A 26,159-nucleotide genomic window follows, 5' to 3' on the forward strand; every position below is an offset into this window, starting at 1 on the left:
TGAGGGTGGGGAGGCCCTGGCCATTCCCAAACCCAAACCATCCTGTGATTTTTTTTCCAGCTCTGTTTAGCCTGCAGTTGTTCTTTACCTCTCTAGACGACACTTGGGCTGTTTGGTTTCCCAAGAGTGATGAATTCATGGGCAGAGGGAGCAGGGACAGCTCATTCCTGCTGTCTGTGTCTGGGATTTGGGTGGGATGTGATGGAATCCATGGAGCAGCTCTGCAGCCAGGGGAGGTGGTGGCTCTGGGATGTCCTGTGCAGGTTAACTGGGAGGTGACACTGAATATTATGTCAGAATTCCTGACTTAAATGCTCAAACCTAGGGAAAGGGACTTTGTGTGTGCTGCCAGAGTTAGAACAGGCTGGTTTTAACATCAGGCCTGTTAGGAAGAAAGTTCTGGAATGAAGATTCAACCCCTTGGAACATTTCCTGGCACCCATTCCCTCCCGTTTTCTCTTTGAGTTTAAAACCAGCACAAGAAGGGCATGAGGGACCCTTTCTCCCAGCTTGTCCCAAGGCAGGGCTCAAACCCATCCTGGCTGATTGTGCTGTTGGGAGCATCACCCATGGTGGATGTTCAGGATTATCTCCTCTCTGTTATCCCCACCCAGCAACTGAGCCATGAGGATGGAGGGAAGGGAGCAGAGGATGAAATCACTGGCCTGGGTGCAGAAGATTAAATTAGAAGGCTCTGCATGTGCTGGTTTAAATTGTCTCCTGTTGCTCGTGCTCCAACTGCATCCATGGAGCTGATGTCATGGGAATTTTAAGGTCGGGAAAATGTGGGAACAGGTGTCCTATAGAATAAATACTCAGCTCCTCAGCTCCTGGCTGGATTTTGCCTCCTGCCATCCAAGATCCCAGCAGGTTTTTTTCCTGATCTCCAGCACCTCCTGCTGATGGAGTCTGGCCCTTTCCGCCCAGCAATGCTGAGCCTGCTCTTCCCTGGGCCAGGCTAAGTCAGTCCCTAAACTCAGGATTTGTTCTGGGAGTGCTCCCTGCACTGCCACAGCCACATCCTGCACAGCTCACAGTGCCATTGGACGGCTGCTTTTGGAAAAATCTGCTTTTCCTGGGACTGGTTTCTGTGGTGGCTGAGCACTGCTGAATGCTCAGCAGCCTGGGGCAAGAAACTGCAGAATAAGGGGTCCTGTTACCAGGAAACTGAGGAAAAAGGGGTCCTGTTACCAGGAAACTGAGGAAAAAGGGCTGCTGTTATCAGGAAACTGAGGAAAAGTGGCTCCTGTTATGGGGAAACTGAGGAAAAGTGGCTCCTGTTATGGGGAAACTGAGGAAAAGGGGCTCCTGTTATGGGGAAACTGAGGAAAAGTGGCTCCTGTTATGGGGAAACTGAGGAAAAGGGGCTCCTGTTATGGGGAAACTGAGGAAAAGGGGCTCCTGTTATGGGGAAACTGAGGAAAAGGGGCTCCTGTTATGGGGAAACTGAGGAAAAGGGGCTCCTGTTATGGGGAAACTGAGGAAAAAGGGCTGCTGTTATGGGGAAAGTGAGGATAAAGGGCTCCAGTTACAAAAACACTGAACAAAAAGGGCTCCTGGTGTCAAGAAACTGAGGGAAAAGAGCTCCTGTTATTAAGAAATGGAGGGAAAAGGGCTGTTATCACAAAACTGAGCAAAAAGGGCTCTTGTTAGAGAGAAACTAAGCAGAAAGGGCTCCTGGTGTCAAGACTGAGGGAAAAGGGCTCTTGTTAGCAATAAAATGGGGGAAAAAAGAGCTCCTGTGATGAGGAAACTGAGGCAAAAGGGCCAAATTCTCCTGGTCAGTGTGAGTGGTGCCGTGGATGGAGGGCTGGTGGGAGGGTTTGGGGCTGCCTTGAGTTAGAATCAGAGTTGTTGAGGTTGGAAAAGCCCTCCAGGATCATTAAATCCCATCTTTGGATGAGCACAGGCCCAAATAAAGGATGTTTTTGCTGGAGCATCCCAGGAGGTGCTGCAGGAATTGAAGAAGCTTTGCTGTGCTCTCCATGGGGCAGGGAGTTCTCGTCATTGTGACTTGTGGACACTGGGACAATATTTTCTCCCTTGCTGTGCCCTAAAGCAGGGAATCCATTTCATTTTCTGGGCAGAGATCACATTTTTAAGACTCTTTCTGCTCTGGGGGCCGGATTTCATGGCGTGTCAGACTCACCCCTGCTCTCTGCACGTTCTCCTCCAAGAGGATGCTCTGAATAAAAATGAATTTCGCACACAGAGAGGAAACTACGAGCAGAAACTGCTTCAGGTGTTGGGGAACACCAGGCATCAAACTGAGGGATCTGTGGATTTATTATAGGATGTTCTGGCAGGTAATTTCCAGCATTACTGAGGGATTCAGTTCCCTCTCTCTGTCTCCTTTTGGGCTGTGCTTCCCTGGGGCACAGGGTGCAGCTCTTTAGTGGCCTGATGATTTCCAGTGGCCTCATAAACAGGCAGGGATTTGGGATCAGCATCCCTGGAGTTTGTGGGAGTGAATTCCTCCCAGTCAACACAATCCTCAGTGTGACCACAGAGTTTAATATTTGCTGGTTTTACACCACATTTATCCACGCTTTAGAAAGAGGAGATTTTATTTAATCTGGATTTTTTTTTTCCCTGTTTCCCTTCAGGATTCTGGCGACTGCTGGGACAGATTTTGACCTGCGGACCCTGCGAGCCGTGCGGGTGCTGCGGCCGCTGAAACTCGTGTCGGGAATCCCAAGTGAGTGTCGTGCCAAGGTGATGTCCCAGCCCAAGGGCTCTGCAGGTTTGGGCTGTCAGGGCTTTTCTGAGCAATATTTTCACCCCCTGCCTCTTTGGGGTCGCTGGCTCCTGCCCTTGGCAGGGTGTGGTTGTCTCTCATCCCATTCTGTGCTCCCAAATCTGCAGGTGAGGGGCAGGGATTTGTCCACGGACTCTTTTGCCTGTGGGGGTGAATGAAATCTCTGAGGTGTGAAGACCTGAGAGTGAATTTTGCAGCCTTCAGGCTTTTCAGCTTGAATATTCTGATAGATTTGATCAGCTGAGCATCCTGTGCTGGGCCACTCCTCCCCTTCCCTCCACTCCCAAAGCTCCATTTTCCTTCCTTCCCTGAGGTGTTTTTGTGTCCCCACAGGCCTGCAGGTTGTCCTCAAGTCCATCATGAAGGCCATGGTGCCCCTGCTGCAGATTGGGCTGCTCCTCTTCTTCGCCATCGTGATGTTTGCCATCATCGGGCTGGAGTTTTACATGGGCAAATTCCATAAAACCTGCTTTTCCAACGAGACAGGTGAGCTCTGCCCTCTGCACCTTTCTGTCCTGCTCCTGTTTTGCTTTTCCTGTTTCCTCTTCCACACTCCCTGCATTCTCTCCCTCTTCACCCATATATTCCAAGAGTTAACAGAATTTTGTGCCCATCCTTCAGGGACTGGGATAAATTCTCCTCTCTGTGAGGCCTCTGGGCTGCTCCCAGTCTGCCCAAGAGTGAGATGAAAGTTCTTAGGGCTTCCTATCCCAAAAGAATTCTTTTCTGAGCAGAAGCACAGAACCAAATTCCTGTTGTTTCACATTAATTAATGGCTGAGTTTCCTGGGAAGGTTTCTGGGGAAACTTGGGTGTGGAATAGTAAAAGACTGAAAAGTCTGGGAGCAACCAAAAAATAAAATGGCAATGGATGGGAGGCAAGGAGTCCTTTGATGGAGAAAGGATAAAAATGACCTTCAGAGAAGGGAAATTGGGAGCTGAAGAGTAAATGATGTGTCTGCCTGTAACTGAGTGATAGACCCTGGAAGATGGAGGTGGAGAAGGAGGATCCCAGAGGTTTTTGTGTGCCAAATCATGGAATCCTGGGCCTTAAAGATCATCTCGTTCCACCTCATTCCTTTAGAGTAGTGCTAATATATGTTTGTTATCTGATAACACACATTAAAATGTTGTTCTTGTCTCCAAACCATTACATTTTAAGGTGCAATTGACTTCCTTTAAAACACAGCCTTGTATTTTCAGTCATTATCACTAATAGGTCTTAATATTGATTTATTTCCATGCAATCCAATGGTAATAAAACAACATCCCTGCCAAATCTCTGGGCATCTTTCACGGTGCTTTCTGATGGGAACAGTTCAGTGTACACAGAGATTTGCAAAGGGAATTCTTGCTCGTGTTCCTGTGGAACTCTGGAAAAACACAACGCTGGTTGTGAAGGAGAGCTGGGAGTTGTGAGAAAATCCTGGCAGTTCCTGGAGGAAATGAGTTTTTGGACTGGATTTGTAGGAGGTAAAAGGCGGTTTTAAATTTGTGAGGGGCTGTGATGCCAGGGGTACAGGGACAGCAGTGACAGGGTGTGCAGGGAGCAGCGAGCAGAGGTGGTGGGGAGGATGGAATCAGGAGCAGGCTCCAGGTTTTCCAGGATCAGGTTTTCCAGGATCAGGTTTTCCAGGAGCGTTTTCAGTTCTGTCAGGCTGCAAACAAGGCAGGGGATGTTTGTGCATGCTTTGAGAGCAGGAGGCAGCTGCAGGCAGAGCTCCAGGCTCTCCCTCACCTGAGGAGGGAGGATTTCCTTCCCTCCCTGGTGCAAAAGGCAAACATCATCCCCAAAGCCATGTGTGCTCCCTGCAGACTCATCTCTGCCATCAGTGGTGACCAAGAGGTTCTGGGACAGGTTTGGGGACAGGTTCTTGCCATGGGTAACCTCATGTGGAAGCGCCTCTCTCTGGCTGGGTGAATTCCAGCCCGGGATTGGGGGCACAGCTGGAGCTCTGCTGATTCCAGCTCTGATTCCAGCTCTGCTGATTCCAGCTCTGCTGATCCCAGCTCTGCTGATTCCAGCTCTGCTGATTCCAGCTCTGATTCCAGCTCTGCTGATTTCAGCCCTGCTGATCCCAGCCCTGCTGATCCCAGCTCTGCTGATTCCAGCTCTGCTGATTCCAGCTCTGCTGATTCCAGCTCTGATTCCAGCTCTGCTGATTTCAGCCCTGCTGATCCCAGCCCTGCTGATTCCCAGCTCTGCTGATTCCAGCTCTGCTGATTTCAGCCCTGCTGATTTCAGCCCTGCTGATTCCAGCTCTGCTGATCCCAGCACTGCTGATTCCAGCTCTGCTGATTCCAGCTCTGATTCCAGCTCTGCTGATTCCAGCTCTGCTGATCCCAGCCCTGCTGATCCCAGCCCTGCTGATTCCAGCTCTGCTGATTCCCAGCTCCCAAAGCCCCTCAGCAGCCCCAGAGGTGCCTGTGCCTGCTCACCCTGTGCTCTGGGGCTGCTGGGCTGGCTTTGGGTGAGTTCTGAGGATCCATTCCAAGTGGTGTTTCTGGAAAGGGGAGTGGGCTGAGCTTTCCTGGCACTGCATCCCCTGGGAGCAGCAGGACAACCCACAAAGCTCTTTAAAACCTAAGTGCTCCTCATCTCCACAGAGGTGCATTAAGGAGCCTGGGCAGAGACCACGGGCTCCAAACCAGCCTCAGGGTGGAAATGTGAGCTCATTAAAGGGATGCCTCTGGTCAGGAGTGGAAAATGGGAGGAGGGAAAGCTGCTCGTGCTTCTTTCTGTTCCAAATCCCCAAAGCCAGCAAACCCCTGGGAATTCTCCTGGAATCAGAGGTACCAACTGTGCATCATGAGGGGACCAAGCAGAGGTGTCAGCACCAAGTGATGCTCTGCTGAGCCAATGGCCTGGGTGGGTCAGTGATGAACTGCAGCACAAAGCGGTGCTGGGCACCAAAATATGGCCAAAGTGTTATTCAAGGCTTTTCTCCTCCAGCCTGACTGCTCTGAGCTGGAAACATGTCATTATTTTAATGAAAAATGTGTGAATCTCAATGGCAGAGCATGCTCCAGTCTTGTTTCCCTCTCCCTGCACCCTCCTCACTGTCCTGTTCTGCTGATACAGGATTATTTTTAAGCACCTGACCCAGCCCAAATGCCCCAAAGCTGCTCCAGGAGAGAAGGGCACCACATTTATTTCCCATTTTTCCTTGAGATTCCTCCTTTCTCTGTCTTCTCCAGCCACGAGGAGTAAGGGCCAATTCTGATCACTCTTTGAAATAAATGGAAAAAAATCCCCCACCCACCCCTTTGTGGTAGATGTGCATTTTCAGAGAATTCCCTGGCAGCAAAAGGCAAAACCGAGATGAAACTGGATCCTCTTTTAATGCACACTCACAAACGGTCAGCAGGAGCCAGCTTTGGCATTTTCTTCTCTCACCAAGCCCTTGTGAGAGCCTGTAGTGACCCATCTGGGAGCTGGAGGTCTGCCCTGCACCGAGGTGTTGAGCCAACAGGAAAGTGTCACATATATATTTATATATATCTACACACACTTATATCCTGCTCCACGTTGACAATTTTGCTTTCCTCCTGCAGGCTTTGCTCTGTGGAATTATTATTCCTAATTCTTGTTAGCGTTGCTCCTGCTTTCCCCCCCTGGTGAATTGGATTTTGTGCTGTTTGCTGCTCCATTACCATAAACGTGTCCCTTTAAAAACCCTTTAAAGCTTCCCCAATCCCAGCTCTCTAAACAGGGAATATTGCTTGGGATATTCCAACAAGCAGGAACTTCTCAGGATGGTTCCAATAATGAACTTTTCAGGATGATTTCAGTCAGGAACTTCTCAGGATGGTTCCAATCACAAAGTTTTCAGGAAGGTTCTAACCAGTAACTTCTCTTCCCTCCCTGCAGGTGAGGAGGTGGGGGACTTTCCCTGTGGAGAGGAGCCTCCTGCCAGGCAGTGTGAGAGTGGGACCACGTGCAGGGAGTACTGGCAGGGCCCCAACTACGGCATCACCAACTTTGACAACATCCTGTTTGCTGTGCTCACCGTCTTCCAGTGCATCACCATGGAGGGCTGGACCGACATCCTCTACAACGTGAGTCCTCTGCTGGGGCGTGTTGGTTGGGAAGAGATGGTTCTGGAAGAAAACAAGTCATTTTGTTGGTGTGGTTTTCCCCTCCTGAACCCCTGATTTTCTGGAGGATTGTTCCCCTTTTCCTGAGGGTCTGTTTCTGGTTGAATCTGTGGCGCTTTGGGGCTGCAGAGTTGCTGGGCTGCAGTGGGATGTGTGGTGGCAGGAGTGCAGGAGGTGGTGACACCCCAGGTGCTCCCGTGCTCTGCTGGGTGAGTAGGAGCAGGTTCTCACAGTGCTCCACAGAAAATCCAAAATTGTACAAAACTGGGTGGCAAAAGAAGCAACTCCTTAATATTTTGTACCTGGAGGTTTCCTCTCCTGATTGGGTGTAGCCTTTGTTGAACAAACTTTGTAGCACTGAGCTCCAGGACTGGTTTTGGTTAGTCCAGTCTGGTTTTACAAAGCCCTGTCTCTCACCTTCACCCCTGGCATGACTTCTGGGGCTGCATTTGCACCAGGCTGAATTTCCCTGTCTCCTGCAAGGCAGGACCACCACTGGCACAACCTCTTGGCTGCTCAGTTCTGCTCTCCCCAGTTTTCCAAAGAGCAGGACGATTTCCCCCAGCCTCTGCTGGCTTCCAGCCAGTGCCACACTCTCATTTCAGGGTGTAGTTTATGTGGAAAAACCCCCAGGTCAGGCATTGCTGATGCCCTCAGCCCGTTTCTGTGGCTGGAGGGATGATGCTGTGCTCAGTTTTCCTCATCACAGACTCCAGAGCCATGCTGGGCCCTTTCTGTCTTTCCTGGGAGGGCTTTTGTAGCAACAGGAAAGGATTATCCTCAGCCACAGTGAATTGCCAGGTACAATTCTGCTGTGTTTGGAGCCAATAAATCTGATTTATTCCCTTCTCCCTCTGTTGCTCAGTTCCTCCATTTATTCCCAGTCTCTGACCACTTAAAGCCATCTCCAGATTTCCTGCTGCATTTCTCCCCTCACCCCAAAGCTCCACCACACCACCAATTTCTCCCCTTCTCATTCAGCATTCCTGCTCCTTCCTCCTGGTGCCAAGTGTTGTAAGAAAAGCCCATTAGCATCCTGGCTGGAATTGATTAATCAATATGTGGTGTATGAGCTCATCTTCTCCCAACCCAGCTCTTGTGCCACGTGCAGAACCCCGACCTTACTATGGGGGTATCGATTTTGGGGGTTGCTTTGCAGCTGTTGTAGTTTCATTCCAGGTACCCATTAATTGGGAGCAGGTGCCTGGAGCAGCTGCAGAGCTGGGTTTCTCGTGTCTGAGCACCCAGCTTAGGGTTTGATGCTTGGATCTGGCAGATCTGAGGGGCTCTGGATGTTCTCCCCGAGGGGAGGGTGAGTGGTTTGTGCTGTGCCATGGGACACTCAGCAGCAGGAACTGGTGCCAGGAGCCATCCCTGCCACCTGTCCCTTGTCCCCGGGTGCTGTCAGCCCCTCCCTGTGCTGCTCTGCTTGCTGAGGCCCTGGCTGTGCTTTTGCAGGTTGGAGACAGAGAGAAGCTGTGGGTGGAGAAGATCCACTCTGTGCAGCCCTCAGCCTTTTCACAGCTTCAGTCATGTGCTGTTTTCTGGCCACTTGTTTATTGGTTTGGCATCTTCTGTGCCTACTCCAAGTTCATCAGACTGAAAAAGGAGACAAAAGCCCAGATTATGCTGCAGCAGTGACTGAAAAATCCGTGGGGTGTTTGTGGATGCATTGTTAGGCTGTGCACAGATACCAGCTCACAGAACCAGAATGGTCTGGGTTGGAAGGGATAATCCCATCCCACCCCAGCCATGGCAGGGACATCTCCCACCATCCCAGGCTGCTCCCAGCCCTGTCCAGCCTGGCCTTGGGCACTGCCAGGGATCCAGGGGCAGCCCCAGCTGCTCTGGGCACCCTGTGCCAGGGCCTGCCCACCCTGCCAGGGAACAATTCCTGCCCAATATCCCATCTAACTATTTTCTTTCAGTTTGACATCATTGCCCCTTGTTCTGTCACTCTGCCCATAAAAAGTCCCTCTCCCTCCTTTCCATGAGTGCCCAGAGCAGCTGGGGCTGTCCCTGGATCCCTGGCAGTGCCCAAGGCCAGGCTGGAGCAGCCTGGGGCAGTGGGAGCTGTTCCTGCCCAGGGCAGGAGTGGGGTGAGCTGATCTTTAGGGTCCCTCCCAACCCAAATCTGTGATTCTACAAAAGCTGCAAATCCTCAGGTTTAGCTGAAAGGTTAAAAGGTTTAGCTGAGCCTTTCCTTCACCCCTTGCCCTGAGTGCCACCAGCACAGGCTGGCCCTGACTGGGGTAGATTTATCCAAACTTTTTGTCCAAAGCCCTCCCTTGCTGCTGCTGGAGCAGCCAGCCCTGCTGGGACCGAAATCCCTGTGCTGCCAGGCAGTCTGGGACTGAGAGCCATTAGGGGAAGGCTGAGGTTACAACTTCTTCCTTAATGGCCCCTTCATTTCCTGCTGCAAAAACGGAGCTGGATTGATCCTCCTGCATCAAGAGAATCCTCACTGCCCTCTCCCTGCTCTGTTGAGGGGAGCAGGGTTTTATTGGGGTTTTAGTGGGGAGTGCTGATGCCAGGGATCAGGCTGGGATTGCTGCAGTGGCTTTCAGTAATTGAAATTTTCAGAAATTGAAATTTGGGAGGCTTTGCTCTGTCCCAAAAGGAGATTGGGGGCTGAAAATGTTGGTCTGTGGTGGCATTGGGCAAACTGAGGAGTTTGGTGTCAGGGGTGTCGAGGAAAGAGGGGTTGGGGTTGGCTCAGGTCTGTCCAAAGCCAGGGGTTTGTTGTGAAGGATTATTCCATCATTCCCAAAGGATTGAGGTGACTTTACAGGGGGTCCAGATCCAGCTTTCCTACACATTTAGAAAGTCACAGCACCAAAGGCTCCAGCACAGCCTTTGCAGTCGGAAATCTGCCCTGAAAATGTTCACTCCTTGTCCTGTGATAAACTGAGGAATCAGGAGAGCAAGCAGAAAACAAGTTCCCAAACCTCCACCCATTTTTTCCTTGCTGATCCCCTGTTTACACTTCCAGAGACTTTTAATTGGGGCCCGTGGAAGCTTTCTAGCAAGGCTTTATCCGGGGGATGATTTATGCGTGAAGGAAAGAGGCTGAATCATCAGCAGGGTGAAATTGTTCACCAATAAACTGGGGAAAAGATTTTCCTGCCTCAGCAGCCCAAAAGCAACAATGACTGCAACCCAGCTCTTCTGGGAGCTGCAGGTTTTGGCTTCTTTGTGCTCAAACGGGTGCAACAGGTGATTTAGGAAATTTGGTGATGGGGAAGAACCTTTTTTTCCCAGCAAATGGAACACCCCCATTTACTAATTTATTAATACATTAATCAGGGAATGTATTAGAACAGGTATAAAAATAATAATATTTTCTGGACCATGAAATTCAGGAAGAATCTGCTGCAATAGCAGCTGGGTGTGGGGGGCAATGCCCTAGAGCTGACTTTGTGCAGCTGGGCCCAAGGCTCTGACAGCAATATAATATAATATGATATAAATATAATATAAATATAATATAACAATATAATAAATATGATATGATATGATATGATATGATATGATATGATATGATATAATATAATAAATATGATATGATATGATATGATATGATATGACATAATATAATATAATATAATATAATATAATATAATATAATATAATATAATATAATATAATATAATATAATATAATATAATATAATATAATATAATATAATATAATATAATATAATATAATATAATATAATATAATATAATATAATATAATATAATATAATATAATATAATATAATATAATATAATATAATATAATATAATATAATATAATATAATAACCAGGTGCTGCTGGAGCTGGGGGCTGCTGCTGAGGGAGAATATTTCCAGTGGTGGACTCCAAGGGCAGAGTCTGGGTGAAGCAATCATTGTGCTGGGGAGGGAGGAGGCGATGCCATTGCTCAGGAGAAGCTTTGGGAGCCTGGGATCTGAGTCCTCCTGAGCCCTGTTTTCCCTCCAGCCCTAGTTTTTAAATTAAGATAATTTCTGGATCATTTTAGATCTTCTTGTTTACATGCTTGGTGTTTGTGAATGACAGTGATTCATCTGGTGCTAATATGGGCTCTGTGGAAGTGGAAAATCTTTTAAAGAGGCAATAGTACAACTCTGATTTCCTTTTCTGAGCAGAAATTCCCAGTTCTGCCCAAGCAAGAACCTTGGTGTCCATCATCAAACCCTCCACTGGTTGCCATGGGAAGCTCCCCCTTTTTCTGCAGAGGGAAAAAAGCCCAAAAACTTTTTGTGCCTGCCCATGAATTCCTCAATCAAAAGAATTCTTTTGCTAGGCCGAGTCTAAGCATTCCTTCCAAATAATCTTCCTTCCAAAGAGGGAGCTGCAGGGATGGGTTTGGAGCTCAGAGCTTTCCCTGGGATCCTGGGTGGATTGGGAAGGGGTTGGGGCTTTGGTTTTCCCTGCTCTGTTCCCTCTGTGAGGGGCACTCAGGCCTTTGATTTGCCCCAGGAACTTCCAAGGAATTGAGAACTGTGTTTGTGGTCCCAGAAAATCAAAGGTGCTCCATCTGGAGCTGTCAGAAACCTCGGTGCTGACTTCCACCTTTCATCCTTCCTCTCCAGGAGTTCAAAGCTCCACGGTGGAATTTGCTTTGCAAAGCAGGGGCTCCTTGCAGGAGAGGAGAAATGTCAAAGTGCACCCTCGCTCTCTTTTGATCTTAATGGCAAGAGATTTTCATGTTTCTTCTATTTCCTGCTGCCAAATATTAGTGTCCAGTGGGTCTTCCATGACTGGGGACTGGGCCTAACCTAATATGCTTGTGAGTAAGGATGAACAGTTCAAACAAGATATAAATCTACCTTAAATTGAATCCCAACCGGAACTTTACCCTCCCTGAATTAAAATAGCTTATGATTCACTCGGTATTTTTCATTCCTTTTTTGTGCCTTTGAATTTCTTTATTCTGAAGAAGATACAGAAATGAAAGGCTGGCATGTGATTGTTGTTCCATTTCCAGCCCAAGCCAGAGATGGTTTTGTTGGTGGGATGGTGTTGGGGCTGTAGGGGCAGAAGAGACTCTCTGGTCCCAGCTTGGAGAGCTCACATGGGCCTTTTTGGGGTGTTTCATAGAATTATGGAATGGTTAATTAAGCCTCGGGGCCGTGCCCATTCCCTGGGGGATCCAATGATGGAGCACACGTGGGAAGGGAGGAGCCAAGAGATGAGAAATGAATGCTGAAACCTGCAGTGCCCACAGGTGTGTGAAAGAATGTCACCCTGCTTTTGTCTGCAGCAGAGCCTGTCTGATCTCTCAGCTTTTCAGAGCATCTCAGAGCCAAGAGCACACAGCATCTGCCTCACAGCTGGGCCACAGATTTAGTGTCAAACCCCCCCAGCCCTGAGCTAGGCAGAGCTTACCCCTGGGCCTCGATGCTCACCAGGGCTGAACTTCTCTTGTCACTGTGCATTTGCTCCTGGAGGTGCTGGGGGCAAAGCCAGTGTCACCTGCTGCTGTCTGCACCCGTGATGGAGATGGGAGCTGAGCTCCTGAGCTGTGCACGCTGTCTGTGCTCTCTCTTCCTCCCTGCAGCTTCATAAAGGAGAGAAAACAAATCTCCTGACGCTGTTAGTGCTCAATCGCGCTCACTATCGAGTTAGGGTGATTTGAATTTGCTAATAAGAACCAGCCACCTTCAGCACGCACATAAATGATAATTCCCAGCCTGTGGCTGTGGGGTTAATGTTGATTTTGTTGATTTTGAGGCTCGGTATCACCAATCATGTGCAGGAAAGTAGGGCAGTGATGGCAGGGTTTGGAGCAGGCAGCCAAGAGCCTGGCAGCAGCTCCAGTGCAGGCTCGGTTTGAGAGGGAAAGGCTGGGGGAGGAAGGGAAAAAAACCTTTTAGGTTCTTTTAGGGGTGACCAAAGCCTTGCACAAAAACCCCAAACCCCAAGGCAAACTATTGATGGAGCACAAAAGCACGGTGGGAATTCTGGATGTGTGAAACCCATCCCAACAGAGAGAGCCCACACGTGGCCTCTGTGTCCCTCTGTGCTGGCACACAGACTTTTTGCCAGTTGTGATGTGGATTTTAACCATGTTTCCTGCTGGATTTAAACCTCCTCCATCCCATTATGTTGTTACAACCTGTGGGGTTTTTTTTGAGTATCAGACAGATTTATTATTATGTAGAAAAACCAGTATTTTAGGTCAAACTTCATTCACTTTGCTGATCACTGGTGTGTGAGAGACATCTCAGCACCTCAAATTTCAGAAATTCTTGTGTAAACAGACTCACCTACCACCCACGTGTGTAAAAATATCCAAATTTCTCCATGCCTTAAACCCCTCCCTGGAGCTCTGTGTCCAAACCCTCCTGAGCAGCAGGTGGAGTGGATTTCCCAACTCCCTTTTCCCCAGGGAGAAGCCTCACTCCAGTCTTTGGAGCACCAAACTCGTTACTGATGGGACCTGGTTGGGTCTGTGCAGCCCAGGAGTGTCACAAATCGGTGTCAGCATCCACGGATTTGTAGGAAAAATCCCTCGTGGAGCACTGAGCAAGCAGCACAAGCTTCTGTGAGAGGAAAGCTCGTGGTGGAAGGAGGAATCTGCAGAGCTGATGGATCCTGTGTGAGCTGCCAGCACAAGAATCCTGCAGCAGTCCCAGTTCTGCCCTGGCTGATATCCATTATTCCCGCTTTCCTCCTGGATTCTGGAGAGCTGCAGCTTGCCAAAGGGCTGATTCCCAGCTCTTTTAAGGGATACAGGCTTTGCCTGCCTCCTCCTCTGGTTTGCACAAACCCAGAGATGCTGGAATAGGAAATGTGTGGAGCAAGCCTAAGGCTAAAAATTTCAGTTTTTAAGTTGAGGAATATTTAAACGCCAAGAGCTGTGCGTGTTTGTGGCTGTGCTCTCCATCCAGCTGGGACCCCGTGCCCACGTGGGCATTCCCTCAGAGCCTGAGAGGATTGAGACTTCCCAACCCTGCTCAGGGAAATTACCCTGCTCAGAACAAGCTGAGCAGGAGCTGAAGCACCTCCCTGAATCTTCTGGGGTTTGTTTAATGTCTCAGGGAGGATTTATTCCCAATGACTGTGGGGTGGCCACCTCCAGGTTTAATGGGAGACATTTCAGATATGCAGCAGGAGGGTGACGTGTATCAGACAAACTTCAAGGGTCTCTTCAAGGCAGCAGTTCCTCTCTGAAAAGCAATGAAACCTCTCCTAACAGCACTCAAATCATGGGGGTTTGCCAAGAAAAACACCTCCAGCTGAAGAAATCCACTGCAGCTCAACATGAAAGCACCGAGGGTACAAACAGCTCCTTAAGATCATCCCATTCCCATTCTCAGCTCCCTGCTGAGGACAGGGACAGCTCCCACCACACCAGGCTGCTCCAAGCCTCATCTAACCTGGCCTTAAATCCTCATTTTCTCCCAGATAAGTGCCCCTGGGGCTCAGAGAGGGGCTGGGCAGGTTTTTACTGGGGCAAAACTTCCTCTTGGAAACCTCAGCCACAGGCCTGACCTTCCTCACCTGGAACGTGCCTCGCCTGTGCCCACCAGGAACAGTCTGGACTGAGTTCCCATCCGTAAATTCAAACCCACAGCTGTTTAAAAATAAAAGAAAGGGAGGAGAGGCTAGGAAATCAAAATAAAACCATTCAAAAGGAAGCAGAGTCCCTTGGCCAGCCTGTTATTTTTGATGGTGGCAGAGCTTTCCCAGTGCCAGGCAGGCTCATGAATAAAGCAGCCGAGTGAGTTCACGCTAGCTGGGGAGAGAATGAATTTTTTATCAAGAAACCCTGTTGGCATATTTATGTATTGATATATTGGTGCCATAAGCCTTTGGATCAAGGCATAAAACAGCAGTGGTTTTGCTTTTTCAGCCTCCCCAGCTCTGGAGAAGGGGAGAAACAAAGGGGAGGATTTGCTTCTATTTAAACTTGGCTGAATTAACATTAATATTGCTTGCAAGAACTACAGTTAAAATGTGTTCCTACATCTACTGCTATTGTGCAAAATTAAAATGCTGCCAGCTTTGAGGATTTAACCCGGAGTCTTCTCGTATTTGGGTTGATTTTATGCATTTGGATGCTTTCAGAGGAAAGCCCAGCTCGGGGTTGGTGTATGTGAGGGAATTTTCTCTCCCTTCACTCTGGCACTTTCTGAGTCCTGTCAGGGGAAATAAGAAGTGGAAAATGAGAATCCTGAAGGTTGGAGGGAAGTGATCAAGGTGTGTGTGAATGTGAAAAGGAGGAGTGGAGCAGCTCAAAGACCTCAGAGAGAGAGAGGATCTTCTCAGGGCATGGATTTGAGTGTCAGTGCCAGGGGTTTGCAGTTCTCTTCCCAGGAGCTTGAGCTTTGTCAGGGCTGGGATGTGAGGGGTGGGCAGAGGCCACTGGGGACTCTCTGAGGGCTTTTCCTGCTGTCCCCATCCCAAAGGGTTCCCAGGAAACACTTCCCCTGCCACAGGAGCTCTCCTTGTGCCCAGACCCCCAAAGGCACAGTTACCATGTGCTCTGGGAGGAGATCACATCACAGAACCCCAGAACTGGGCTGGAAAAGAGCTTTGGACTCAATAATCTCAATCTATGACCTTGTCAACTAAACCACAGCCCTGAGTGTCACATCCAGTCCTTTCACTCCAGCCCTGAGTGTCACACCCAGTCCTTTTCACCTCCAGGGACAGTGACTCCATTCCAGTGTTCAATCCCTCTCTCTGTGAAGATTTTTCCCCTAATTCCCAGCCTGAACTTCCCCAACTTCCCCTGGAGCAGCTTAAGGCTGTGTCTCCAGTCTCAAATTGTTGTCTGGACCTGGTTTGAAGTTTGGAGGTTCCTGAAATCCTGCCCATCCCACTTCCAGCTCTGGCTGAGGGGTTTTCCTTACAGGAGGCATCAGCAGGTACAACCCTAAGAAGTGATGTTAGAGCTCGGTTCCCAGTCCCCTGCAGCTTGTTGGGAGCTCTTCCACTTGAATTCCCTTGAATTCCCTTGAATTCCCTTGAATTCCCTTGAATTCCCTCCCCTGGGCAGTGGCACCTGCTCTGACCCCCCTGATCCCACTGGCCCAGGTGGGGAAGCTCTGAACCCCAACCCAACCCCATCCTGCCATGCTCAGATTCGGAATCACCGCTAATTCCATGAATCCTTTTCAGTTTTGTCCTTTCCACAGAGCAGCCCAGGCTCTGCTGTGTCCCTCCCTTGGGTGGCACAGCCCTGGGGCACCCGTGGGTTCCTGTGCCAGCTGGGTTTGGCTCTGCAGGGTCACCCTGGAGCTCCCCAAAATGGGCTGGAACATCTGAAACCAGAGAAACTGGACTGGATTCCAGCCAGGAATTCATATTTAACCTGGGATGGGGAGAGAAAGGAAAGGCTTTCTGCAGGTCCTGGTGTTCTGTGGGGAGCAGCACAAGGGGTTGGCGTATGAGAAATGGGATTTCTCTCGCTGCTCTGCTGGGGAATGTGGGAGCAGCTCACCTTTCACCTGGCTGTGCCCCAATTTCACCCCCTGGGATGCTGGGGATTGCAGCAGAGACCTCTCAGTGCAGGCTCAGTGGTGTTTCTGGGTCAGAAAGGCTACAGAAGGTTTAAAAGATGAAAGCCTTTTTTTAAAAAAAAGGGTTTTTCTCCTTCTGTTTTCATCGTAAGGCAGGTTCCACGTGCTCTTGTACACGCTTGTGATATTTTTGATTTTATTCTTAGTAATTTCTGCCTTCATTTAAATGTAAGAATAGGAGCAGATAGAAATAAATCACCCATAAATAGCTTTGCTAATTATCAGAAATGGTGAGGGAGAGAGTTGTGAAAAATCAGACGGAGGGTAAAGAGAGTTCATCTCTCCAAGACAGCTGAGAGTTCTCAATGCAAAAGCACTTCACTAAGGGAATACTACCCTTTAATTGCCCTGAACAAGTCAGGCTGGGCCATTGATTGGATTCAATGAATAAATCTACGTGTGCTGTATTTTGTATTTTGATTTAAAGGCAAATTCTCTGTGGTGTTTGGCTGTATCTGTCCAATTAAATCCCGTTATCGACCCTCACTCAGGAAACATTTACCTGGCAGCCCCTGAATTGTTTGTGTTTCACATTAAAGGTCATTTAATGTGGAGTTCCTTTCCCCCCCAAAGCAGCTCCTGCTCCCTTTGATCGATCTAGAGTGATCTGGGATGATCTGGGATGATCTGGGGTGATCTGGGGTGATCTGGAGTGATCTGGGGTGATCTGGGATGATCTGGGGTGATCTGGGTATTCTGGAGTGATCTGGAGTGATCTGGAGTGATCTGGAGTGATCTGGAGTGATCTGGGGTGATCTGGAGTGATCTGGGATGATCTGGGGTGATCTGGGGTGATCTGGGGTGATCTGGGTGTGATCTGGGTGATCTGGAGTGATCTGGGGTGATCTGGGTGATCTGGTTGTGATCTGGGTGTGATCTGGGTGATCTGGAGTGATCTGGGGTGATCTGGTGGTGATCTGGGTGTGATCTGGGTGTGATCTGGAGTGATCTGGGGTGATCTGGTGGTGATCTGGAGTGATCTGGGGTGATCTGGGGTGATCTGGGGTGATCTGGGTGATCTGGGGTGATCTGGTTGTGATCTGGGGGTGATCTGGGGTGATCTGGGTGTGATCTGGGTGTGATCTGGGGGTGATCTGGGGTGATCTGGGTGTGATCTGGGGGTGATCTGGGGGTGATCTGGGTGTGATCTGGGTGTGATCTGGGGTGATCTGGGGTGATCTGGGGTGATCTGGTTGTGATCTGGGGGTGATCTGGGGGTGATCTGGGGTGATCTGGGTGTGATCTGGGGGTGATCTGGAGTGACCTGGGTGTGATCTGGAGTGATCTGGTTGTGACCTGGGATGATCTGGGGTGATCTGGGTGATCTGGGGTGATCTGGGGTGATCTGGGTGATCTGGGTGATCTGGGGTGATCTGGGGTGATCTGGAGTGATCTGGTGAGCCCTGAGGCTCCCTGAGGACAGAAGCAAGGAGCCAAAAGCAGGCCCTGGGGTGCCAGTGAAGGGATGGGATGGGCTAGCAGAAGGATGCTGGAGCAGGCCAGGATTTTTTGGCCATTTCCTGGCGATGGGACGGGGTGGGAGCAGAGCTGCTGCTGGGCCTGCAGCACCGTGAGAACCCCACATTGGTTTGGGCTGGAAGACACCTTAAAGATCACCTCATTCCACCTCCACCATGGGCAGAGACACATCCCAACAGCCCAGGTTGCTCCAAGCCCCATCCAAGCTGGCCTTGGAGACTTCCAGGGATGAGGAAACTCCCCTTGGAGCAGCCCTGCATGGCCTGGGAAGGGGGGCATGGCAGGAGAGGAGATGAAAGGTGATAAAAAGGCATTTCTGTGCTCTGCAGCACAGGGCAAGCAGCAGTTGGCTGCTTTGGAGTCGATTGTTTGAAAGCATATCTTGGGATGAGTTAATAAGCAGACACAGCTGGCACCTTGTTAACAGGGCCTGAGCCACAAAGTGAGGATTAATCCTGCCCTTGCTCTGCTCTTGGACAGGTCACAAAAGGCCTGGTGGTGGGAAGAGCAGCGTGCTGTGCTGGAGAATGCCCCGTTCTGCTGCTCAGGGCATTCATCCTCCCTGCAGGACAGCAGCCTTTGGCTTCTGAGCCTGCTGCAGCTGGCAGTGCTCCCCCCCAGATCCCTGCACCTCCAGAGGAGCGCTGGCACTGCCTGGGGACACCTGCACAGAGCCCCTGGATTCTGGCTTTTATATTTTCCATCTATTTGCAATCCTGCAGTTCTCCAGTGTGTAACTCCAAACTCCACACACACTGGGAGCTGCTGCTCCCCCACTTTGGGCAGACACAGCAATTCCTCTCCAGGCCTGGCAGCCAAGGACACCTCAGTGCCTCAGGCCCCAGAGATGGAAACAAAAGGGAGCTGGGGGCAGCAAACTTGGGGGAAATGACTTCATTCCCTGCAGCTGGAATTGGGGGATGAACCCCAATGTGCAAATGGACCAAACTTATAAAAGTGTGAAAACTGTAACTCATGGTCCATTTTTGGGCCCTGGGGGGCTTTGACTGCCCAAAATGTCCCTGAAGGCCCCTCAATAAAGAGAACTGCTTTTTATTCCCTTAACTCTGTCTGGCCTCTGTTTTTGGGTAGCCCCAAAAGGCATCAGTAGGGAGTGACCAGAGAAAGTTTGTCCTGTGTCCCCAGCAGGGACAGCAGCTCCAGGTGATGGAGCAGAGTCACCTGGAACAGGCTGGACAGATGTTTTGGGGGATTTAGGAATTGGGGTTTGGGGTATTTTAGCCTGCTGGGTGCATCCTGCTACAAGTGCCAGATCAGGGGTGGGAGCAGCTGGGGGCCGAGCAGAGCTCAGACATTTTTGGGGGAGCACTCCAGGGGCTGGACAGTTTGTGTGGGCTTTAGATGCTTGAGGTGGAGATGACTGTGGCCCTGAAAGTGCCCCTGAGATGCCTCAGTTTCCCTCTGTGAGTTTTCCTGGTGCTGTCACATTTAGGGGACGTGGATCTTTCCATGCCTGGGGCCAGCTGTGGGCACTGCTCAGGGCGTGAAGAGCCCCATGGCTGTTTTTATCTGCTCAGGAGCAGTGTGAGAGTCCCCTGTGAGCCCCTCCTCAATTTCTGGATGGAATTCTGGCACACTGTGTTGAGTATTTCCTTTCTCTTGCCCTCCTGTTACATCTCCGTGGGCACAAGTGGTGCTGACAGACGGCCAGACGTGAAATGTTGTAGCTGGAACATAAAAATTGATTTGATCTCTTGGCTCCTCCTGCTTAATGAGTGAGCTCAGTGGCTCTGTGGATGAAGGCTCAGGGCAGACAGAGCTGCCTGTGAGACTCTGGGGGCTTTCCCTGGGGGAAGGAGTTTGGTTTTGCTGGCAGCAAACAGGTTTTGAGTCATTAAAGCATCTCCCCCTGGCAGAGCTGGTGCTGGACTTTGTGCTCACCTGGGAGCTCTGGGAAAGGTGTTGCACATCCAAGAATAGTCTGCATTTTCAGGAGCAGTTTGTCAGCACTTCTGCCTGGAGTTTGTCACCGTATCCAAAGCGGAGTTTGTCCTGGATCCTCGTGAGTGAGGCAGAGCAGAGCCAGGCCCTGCCCTGAGCAGGAGCTAATCCAGCAAAAGCTCAGGGATGGGTGCTTAATTGCTTGTATCTCAACACATTTCGTTTCTAAGGGCTTTGATCGTGGCATGGAATTGTGGATCTGTCGCCAAGTTTGGGCTTCAAATGGAGAAATAAATGATAAACGATCATTTGGCAGCAGAGAACCTGCTGCACTCCCTTCGCGTGTTTATGTGGTTTTCCCTTCTCCCATCTGTTCCTTCCTCCTCCCCAGGGGCTCTCCAGCCCCCCTTGCCTGGCTGACAGCATTCCCAGCCTCACAGAACCATGGAATATCCCGAGCTGGAGGGGGCCCATGGAGCCCTCCCTGGATGGGATCTGCTTGCTGCGACCAGGGATGTTTGATGGGAAAGATGAGAGCTGAAGAACAGCCCCTAAATATAAAACCCTGGGATTGCTCTGAAAACTGCCCCAGACGCTTCCCCACTCCTCCTTTATCTCTGTTTCCAGACAAATGGTGCTGCAGGCAACACCTGGAATTGGCTTTACTTCACTGCTTTTGCCTGTTGGTGTTTTGAGAGCATTTTCTGGGGGCTCTGCCTTTGGGCAGGGAGGAGAGCTCAGAGCTCCTGTTTTTCTTTACTCTGCAGGAGGAGGGAGAAGGATGAGGAGAATGTGTTTAGGTCTTTTCTTTTTGCTCCCCTTCTCCCTTCCCCCCCAACATCAGATCCTCAGATTGCCGCATTCTTCCCTCACAAGAGAGGGATTTGCATTTTCCTCAGCGCTGGGATTCTGTCAATGGCCATGTGGCGTTTTCCTTCTCAGCACTTCCCCAAAATGCTCCCTCGTGGCTGATGAATGCAGAAACTTTCTCATGAGCTCCAGCAGCCTTCCCTCCCGTTCATCTCCCTCTCAGGGCGGGTTGGGCTGGCAGGAGCTGAGGTGCTGAGTGAGCAGATGTGGAATTCTGCCATTCCAGAGATCCTGGGTTTCTTGTCGGTGTGGGAGCAGGTTCTGGGCTTGCCTGGCTTTAGGGAAAGCTGTGGTTCCCTGCTGGAGCTGCTCAGTTCAGATGGAAACGCGGTGCTGATGCTGAGCAGAGGGAGTTAGAGCCCAGCTGGGGAGGGAGGAACCTGCACAGGGTTAGGCCACCTAAAAATGTGTTTTGGTCCTGCAGCAGGGTCAGCCTGGAGCCCTGGAATTGTTTAGGTTTAAAAAGGCCTTTATTGTTTAGCTTGGAAAGGGTCGTTGTTCCCCCAGGGCTGACCCATGTCCCCCACACGGCTTTTAAATCCCTTCAGGGATGTGACTCCACCACTGGCCTGGGCAGCATTTCCATGAAGGAATTTTCCCTAATATCCAGTCTAAACCTGTCCCTGTTCCCTGGGAGCAGAGCCTGACCACCCCGGCTGTCCCCTCCTGCCAGGGACTTGTGCAGAGCCAGAAGGGCCCCCTGAGCCTCCTTTGCTCCAGGCTGAGCCCCTTTCCAGCTCCCTCAGCCCCTCCTGGGGCTCCAGACCCTTCCCCAGCTCCATTCCCTTCCCTGGAAGACGCTCCAGTCCTCAAAGTTCTTGAGGAGCCCAGAACTGGCCACAGGATTTGAGGTGTCCCAGCACAGGGGTGGTCCCTGCTCTGGTCCTGACACCACTCCTGGGACAGCCCAGGTGCCATTGGCCTACCTGGCCACACCTGGGCTCGTGTCCAGCCACTGCTCAGCACCCCCAGGGCCTTTCCCAGCTTTCCAGTCCCTCTGTGCCCCAAGGACAGGACCCTTGTTGACCCTCAGCCCGTTTTTGTGACCCTGTGGGCTGCAGGGCTCCAGCACATCCACGTCCCACCTGGTGCCACCTGCGAGCTCCATCCCCTCCCCAGGTCACTGACAGAGAGAGCAGAGGGAAAATCATGGTGTGGATGTGGGGACAGTCGGTTCTTTGGCTGGAATTTCAGCTGGTGAACACAGCAGGACTGACCAGGACATCAGTGGCGGACACCCCTATGGAATTCCAGGGGGAATCTCCTCGGCCCTGCAGGTTCTGTGTGGTGTTTCCTTTCTGAGGTGAAGTAATACTTGTGTTTGTCTCTCCCTTCTCCCTCTGTTTCCAGACAAATGACGCTGCAGGAAATACCTGGAACTGGCTTTACTTCATCCCTCTCATCATCATTGGCTCTTTCTTCATGCTCAACTTGGTGCTGGGCGTCTTATCAGGGTAAGGCACGCGTGAATTTTTGTCCCACCTGGGTATTAGAAGGGAAAATACGTTGATTTTAGCACTGGGGGGGAAATTACTGAGAGAGAGGGGTGACACCACGCTGTGTCCCCTCCCCACACATCTGTCCTCTCCTTCTGAACAGCCCCAGGATGGGGAACAGGCTGGTGAAAAACTGAGATGATTCTGAATCCAGGCCCAAGAGTGAAGTGAACTCTGTGGAATTAGACTGATCTGGGTCAGTGCAGCCCACGTTTCCTTGTGGCCTTGAAAAGCCATCAGGAACCTGCTGGAGTGGGACACGGAAATGTTAATGATGCATTTGGGGCAGCCTGGGGAAAGGGGAAGCTGAAACTCAAGGCAATTTAAAGATCCCAGGTTTGGGATTTGTTGGTTTTTTTTGTTTTGTTTTCTTGCATTTGATTTTTTGTTGACTTGTTTTGTTTGTTTGATCTCTGCCTGCTTGAGACAATGCCTGGATTTTTTTGGTCCCTTGATGCTCAAACCCCAGGGGTCAGCCAGGGGTTTGGTGTTTGTTGCAGCTGAGTTTTGGGTTTGGACCTTTGCAGGGATCAAGGTGCCAAGTCTGAAGCTGGAACATTCCCAGCATCTGGGGAAATGTGATCTGGAATTAACACACTCCAGGACTATAAAGCTCCCAGCCTTTGGCACCTCATTCTGCACTGAGTTTCTTCTTAGATCATGCAGGTGATTGGGATCATAGAGATGTGTTAAAACCTGGATTTTTTTCCTGCCTCTTGGCAGCAGGGGAAATAAAAATGAATTCTTGCTGCTGTGTGGTAAAAGCCCTTCAGTGCTGCACCTTTCCTCTTCCTTCTTAGAGCGACTGGAGAAAGGAAAGTGTTTTCTAAAGAACATAACAATGCTGATTCGTATTATTTTGTTGTTATTTTCCTCCTCAAAGCACAGGCTGTGGGCAGCAGTGTTTGAGGAGGGGAGAGGGCTGGGAGAGAGGCTGTGTCTCACCAAGTTTTACTGGCCCATCCCTCCAGCCCCTCAGGTGATGTTATCCCTGTTCCAAAAGCTGGGACACCTTGCTTCCCAGAAACTGAGGTGGCATTTTCTGAGAGTGGAACAACTGCAGTGGTGAAAATGTTTAGGAATTGGAATCCATGATGTGTTTCTCTTGGAGCATCTCTCTGTGCTGACGGCAGCGGGGCGTTATCTTTATTAGATCGTTTGTAAACTCCGTGTGATCTAGGTAGCAATAAAGGGGAATATGACTTTTCCACAGAAAAGAAATAAAGATTGGCTTCCTCTGGGGGCACCACGAGATTGTTCTGACTGCAAACCCTGGCAGGAAGTGCTGACCCCAGCTGTCCTCCTGTGCCCCTTGAACACGGGGTCATTTGCTGCTTGGGATGCCACGGCTTCACTTCTGACCACAAAACGCCCTGGGATGATCCCAATGAATTTTTTATTGAACTCTTCCCATGGTTTGTGATGAGGAGGGAAAAATCCTCGTGTGGAGTTGAGAAGTGCTGCCCCACAGTGAATCTTTCCCTGAATTAATTCTGATTTCTTGACCTGTGCCCCCAAGGGCTGGGCACCCCATCCCCATCCCAATTCCCATCCCCATCCCAATCCCATCCCAATTCCCATCTCACCTCCATCCCCATCCTGTGGGAACTGACAATGGTCAAATAAGAGATTTTAGGTTTCAGGCATTACCTTGAGCCTGTGTGAAACCAAATCACACAACTTTCTCAGACTGGCCTGAGAAGTGTGGCCTGGGAAATCATAAGGAGGAATCCAAACAGTCCCTGGAGAGGGAAAACAACCTTTGCAGGTGTTGTTTGTGTCCTTGTTGTTTTCTTGCAAGAAACAGTCAAGGGCTGTTGTTCCCAACTGTCCAGTGCTGGTGATGTGTTGGTTTAATGACAATGAGAGTTTTATCTCTTAGACCTTCTCGGACCTGTCTATAAAAGATCTGGAAGAATAAAATATGCTCTCTTGTGCAACCCAAAAGAGAGAATGTGTCATGCTTCACCATTCCTAATACAGTGCTGCACCATCCCCATCCCATCCCATGGATCCCATCCCATGGATCCCATCCCATGGATCCCATCCCATGGATCCCATCCCATGGATCCCATCCCATCCCATCCCATCCCATCCCATCCCATCCCATCCCATCCCATCCCATCCCATGGATCCCATCCCATGGATCCCATCCCATCCCATCCCATCCCATCCCATCCCATCCCATCCCATCCCATCCCATCCCATCCCATCCCATCCCATCCCCATTCCCACCTTGGCTCCCTGCTGTTCCCTCCCTCAGCAGCCCCTTCAACGCTGTGTTTCTCCTCCTGCTGCTGTTCCCCTCTCAGCTCCCCTCATCCCAGCTCCCAGTTTTTTCCCACAGGCTGCTGGAATTATGGAGTTTCCTCCAGCTGGGGTATTAATTGTGCCCGGTAATGAGCTGGATGGTGCCACACAATCCCTTGGTGAACTCTTCTGATGCTTTGGATTACACAATGCAAAGAGGATAAATGTTATCCTGGGATGCTGGGAGGGAGATGATTGAACTTATTTCAAGGCTAAGTGCTTTTTGGCACGGATTCAGGCGGGGGGGAGCTGTGAGGGTGGCGAGACAGCCGGAATTCTGGCCAGAGAGGCCGCGCTCCCTGAATGATGCATTGGGATCCCAGGCGTCCGCGCCTCTCGAGTGTGAAAAATGCTGCTTGTCATGTCCTCAAATGTTTCTGGTGAAGCCTGAGGTATTTCCAGCCCAGGCAGTGGAGGGATGGCTGCTGCCAAGGTTTACTCATCTGGCTGAGATGGCCGAGCTGGGGAGGCTCTGCAGGGCCTGGAGGGTGTTTTCCCCAGAACTGCTCTGTCCTGGATGTTCTATGGGATCACCTGGGGCAGGTGATGCCTTCTTGGGGCTGCCTAAAAACAGAGGCCAGACAGAAATAAATAAATAAATAAATAAATTAAAATAAATAAAAAGCAGTTCTATTTATTGAGGGGCCTGCAGGTGCATTTCAGGCAGTCAAAGCCCCCAGACTTGACTGCCTGAAACCCAAAAATGGACCATGGGTTACAGTTTTCATACTTTTATAAGTTTGGTCCATTTGCACATTGGGGTTCATCCCCCAATTCCAGCTGCAGGGAATGAAGCCATTTCCCCCAAGTTTGCTACCCCCAGCTCCCTTTTGTTTCCATCTCTGGGGCCTGAGGCACTGAGGTGTCCTTGGCTGCAGGCCTGGAGAGGAATTGCTGTGTCTGCCCAAAGTGGGGGAGCAGCAGCTCCCAGTGTGTGTGGAGTTTGGAGTTACACACTGGAGAACTGCAGGACTGCAAATAGATGGAAAATATAAAAGCCAGAATCCTAAAGGATCTCAGTGATTGTGGGGAGATGTTTGGAATGGGTGCAGCAGCTTTGTGCCAGCGGGAACTGCAGGGGACACAGCTCCAGCTGTGCTGGCACCTCACAGGGGACAAGGGGCAGGGAAAGAGGGGCAGGAAAAAGAGATTTAATTCTTTTTCTCACCCTTTTTCTGAGCAGTCTGGAACCTGGATGCTTTATCCCACCAAACACCCTCCCTGTGCTGTGCTCCAGGTTCCTGGGGGATCCCTGGGGTCCCTGAGGTTTTTGTGGTGCTGGAGCAGCTCCTCAGGAGGCAGCACATCCCCATCCCGACCTCCCTAAACCCCTGCCCTGCTGAATTTCATGACAAATTTTCCCATCCTGAGGACTTTTACCAGTGTGAGATCATAAAACCTCGGCCTGCAAGACGTGCAGAGGCTGGAGGAGAGCGGTGCTGATTAATTTGTCACAATGGCAAAGTGTTCTTGTGTCCTCCTTCCCCTCATTACCGAGACAATCCTTCATTTCCCTGCACATTTGTTCCCAGTTCACTGCTACCTGCTGGGATCTGACTTTGCCTGCTGTTAATTATTTGCAGCAGAAGAGCTGCATCATGGAAAGAGATGAGATTCTGGCTTTCTCCTTGCTTTTAGTCTGTTCCAAGGCTGTGCTTAAAAGGGAGGGGAAAGAGAAGAAAAGAGCAGAATATTTTTTTTTTTTTCCTTT

General features: G+C 50.2%; 1 protein-coding gene across 1 annotated transcript in view; it reads left to right on the top strand.

The window, feature by feature from the left end:
* The window catches only part of CACNA1B (calcium voltage-gated channel subunit alpha1 B), a 225,976-nt gene that overhangs the window by 85,947 nt on the left and 113,870 nt on the right, over positions 1-26,159 (top strand). Inside the window, exons 5-8 of the mRNA XM_086858660.1 lie at positions 2,607-2,698; positions 3,092-3,244; positions 6,629-6,816; positions 21,993-22,096. Coding sequence (XP_086714786.1) covers positions 2,607-2,698; positions 3,092-3,244; positions 6,629-6,816; positions 21,993-22,096 — 537 coding nt within the window. The remainder of the gene's footprint in view (positions 1-2,606; positions 2,699-3,091; positions 3,245-6,628; positions 6,817-21,992; positions 22,097-26,159) is intronic.

Source organism: Cyanistes caeruleus, chromosome 20, assembly GCF_971803275.1.
Source record: "Cyanistes caeruleus chromosome 20, bCyaCae1.hap1.1, whole genome shotgun sequence".
Classification (NCBI taxonomy): domain Eukaryota; kingdom Metazoa; phylum Chordata; class Aves; order Passeriformes; family Paridae; genus Cyanistes; species Cyanistes caeruleus.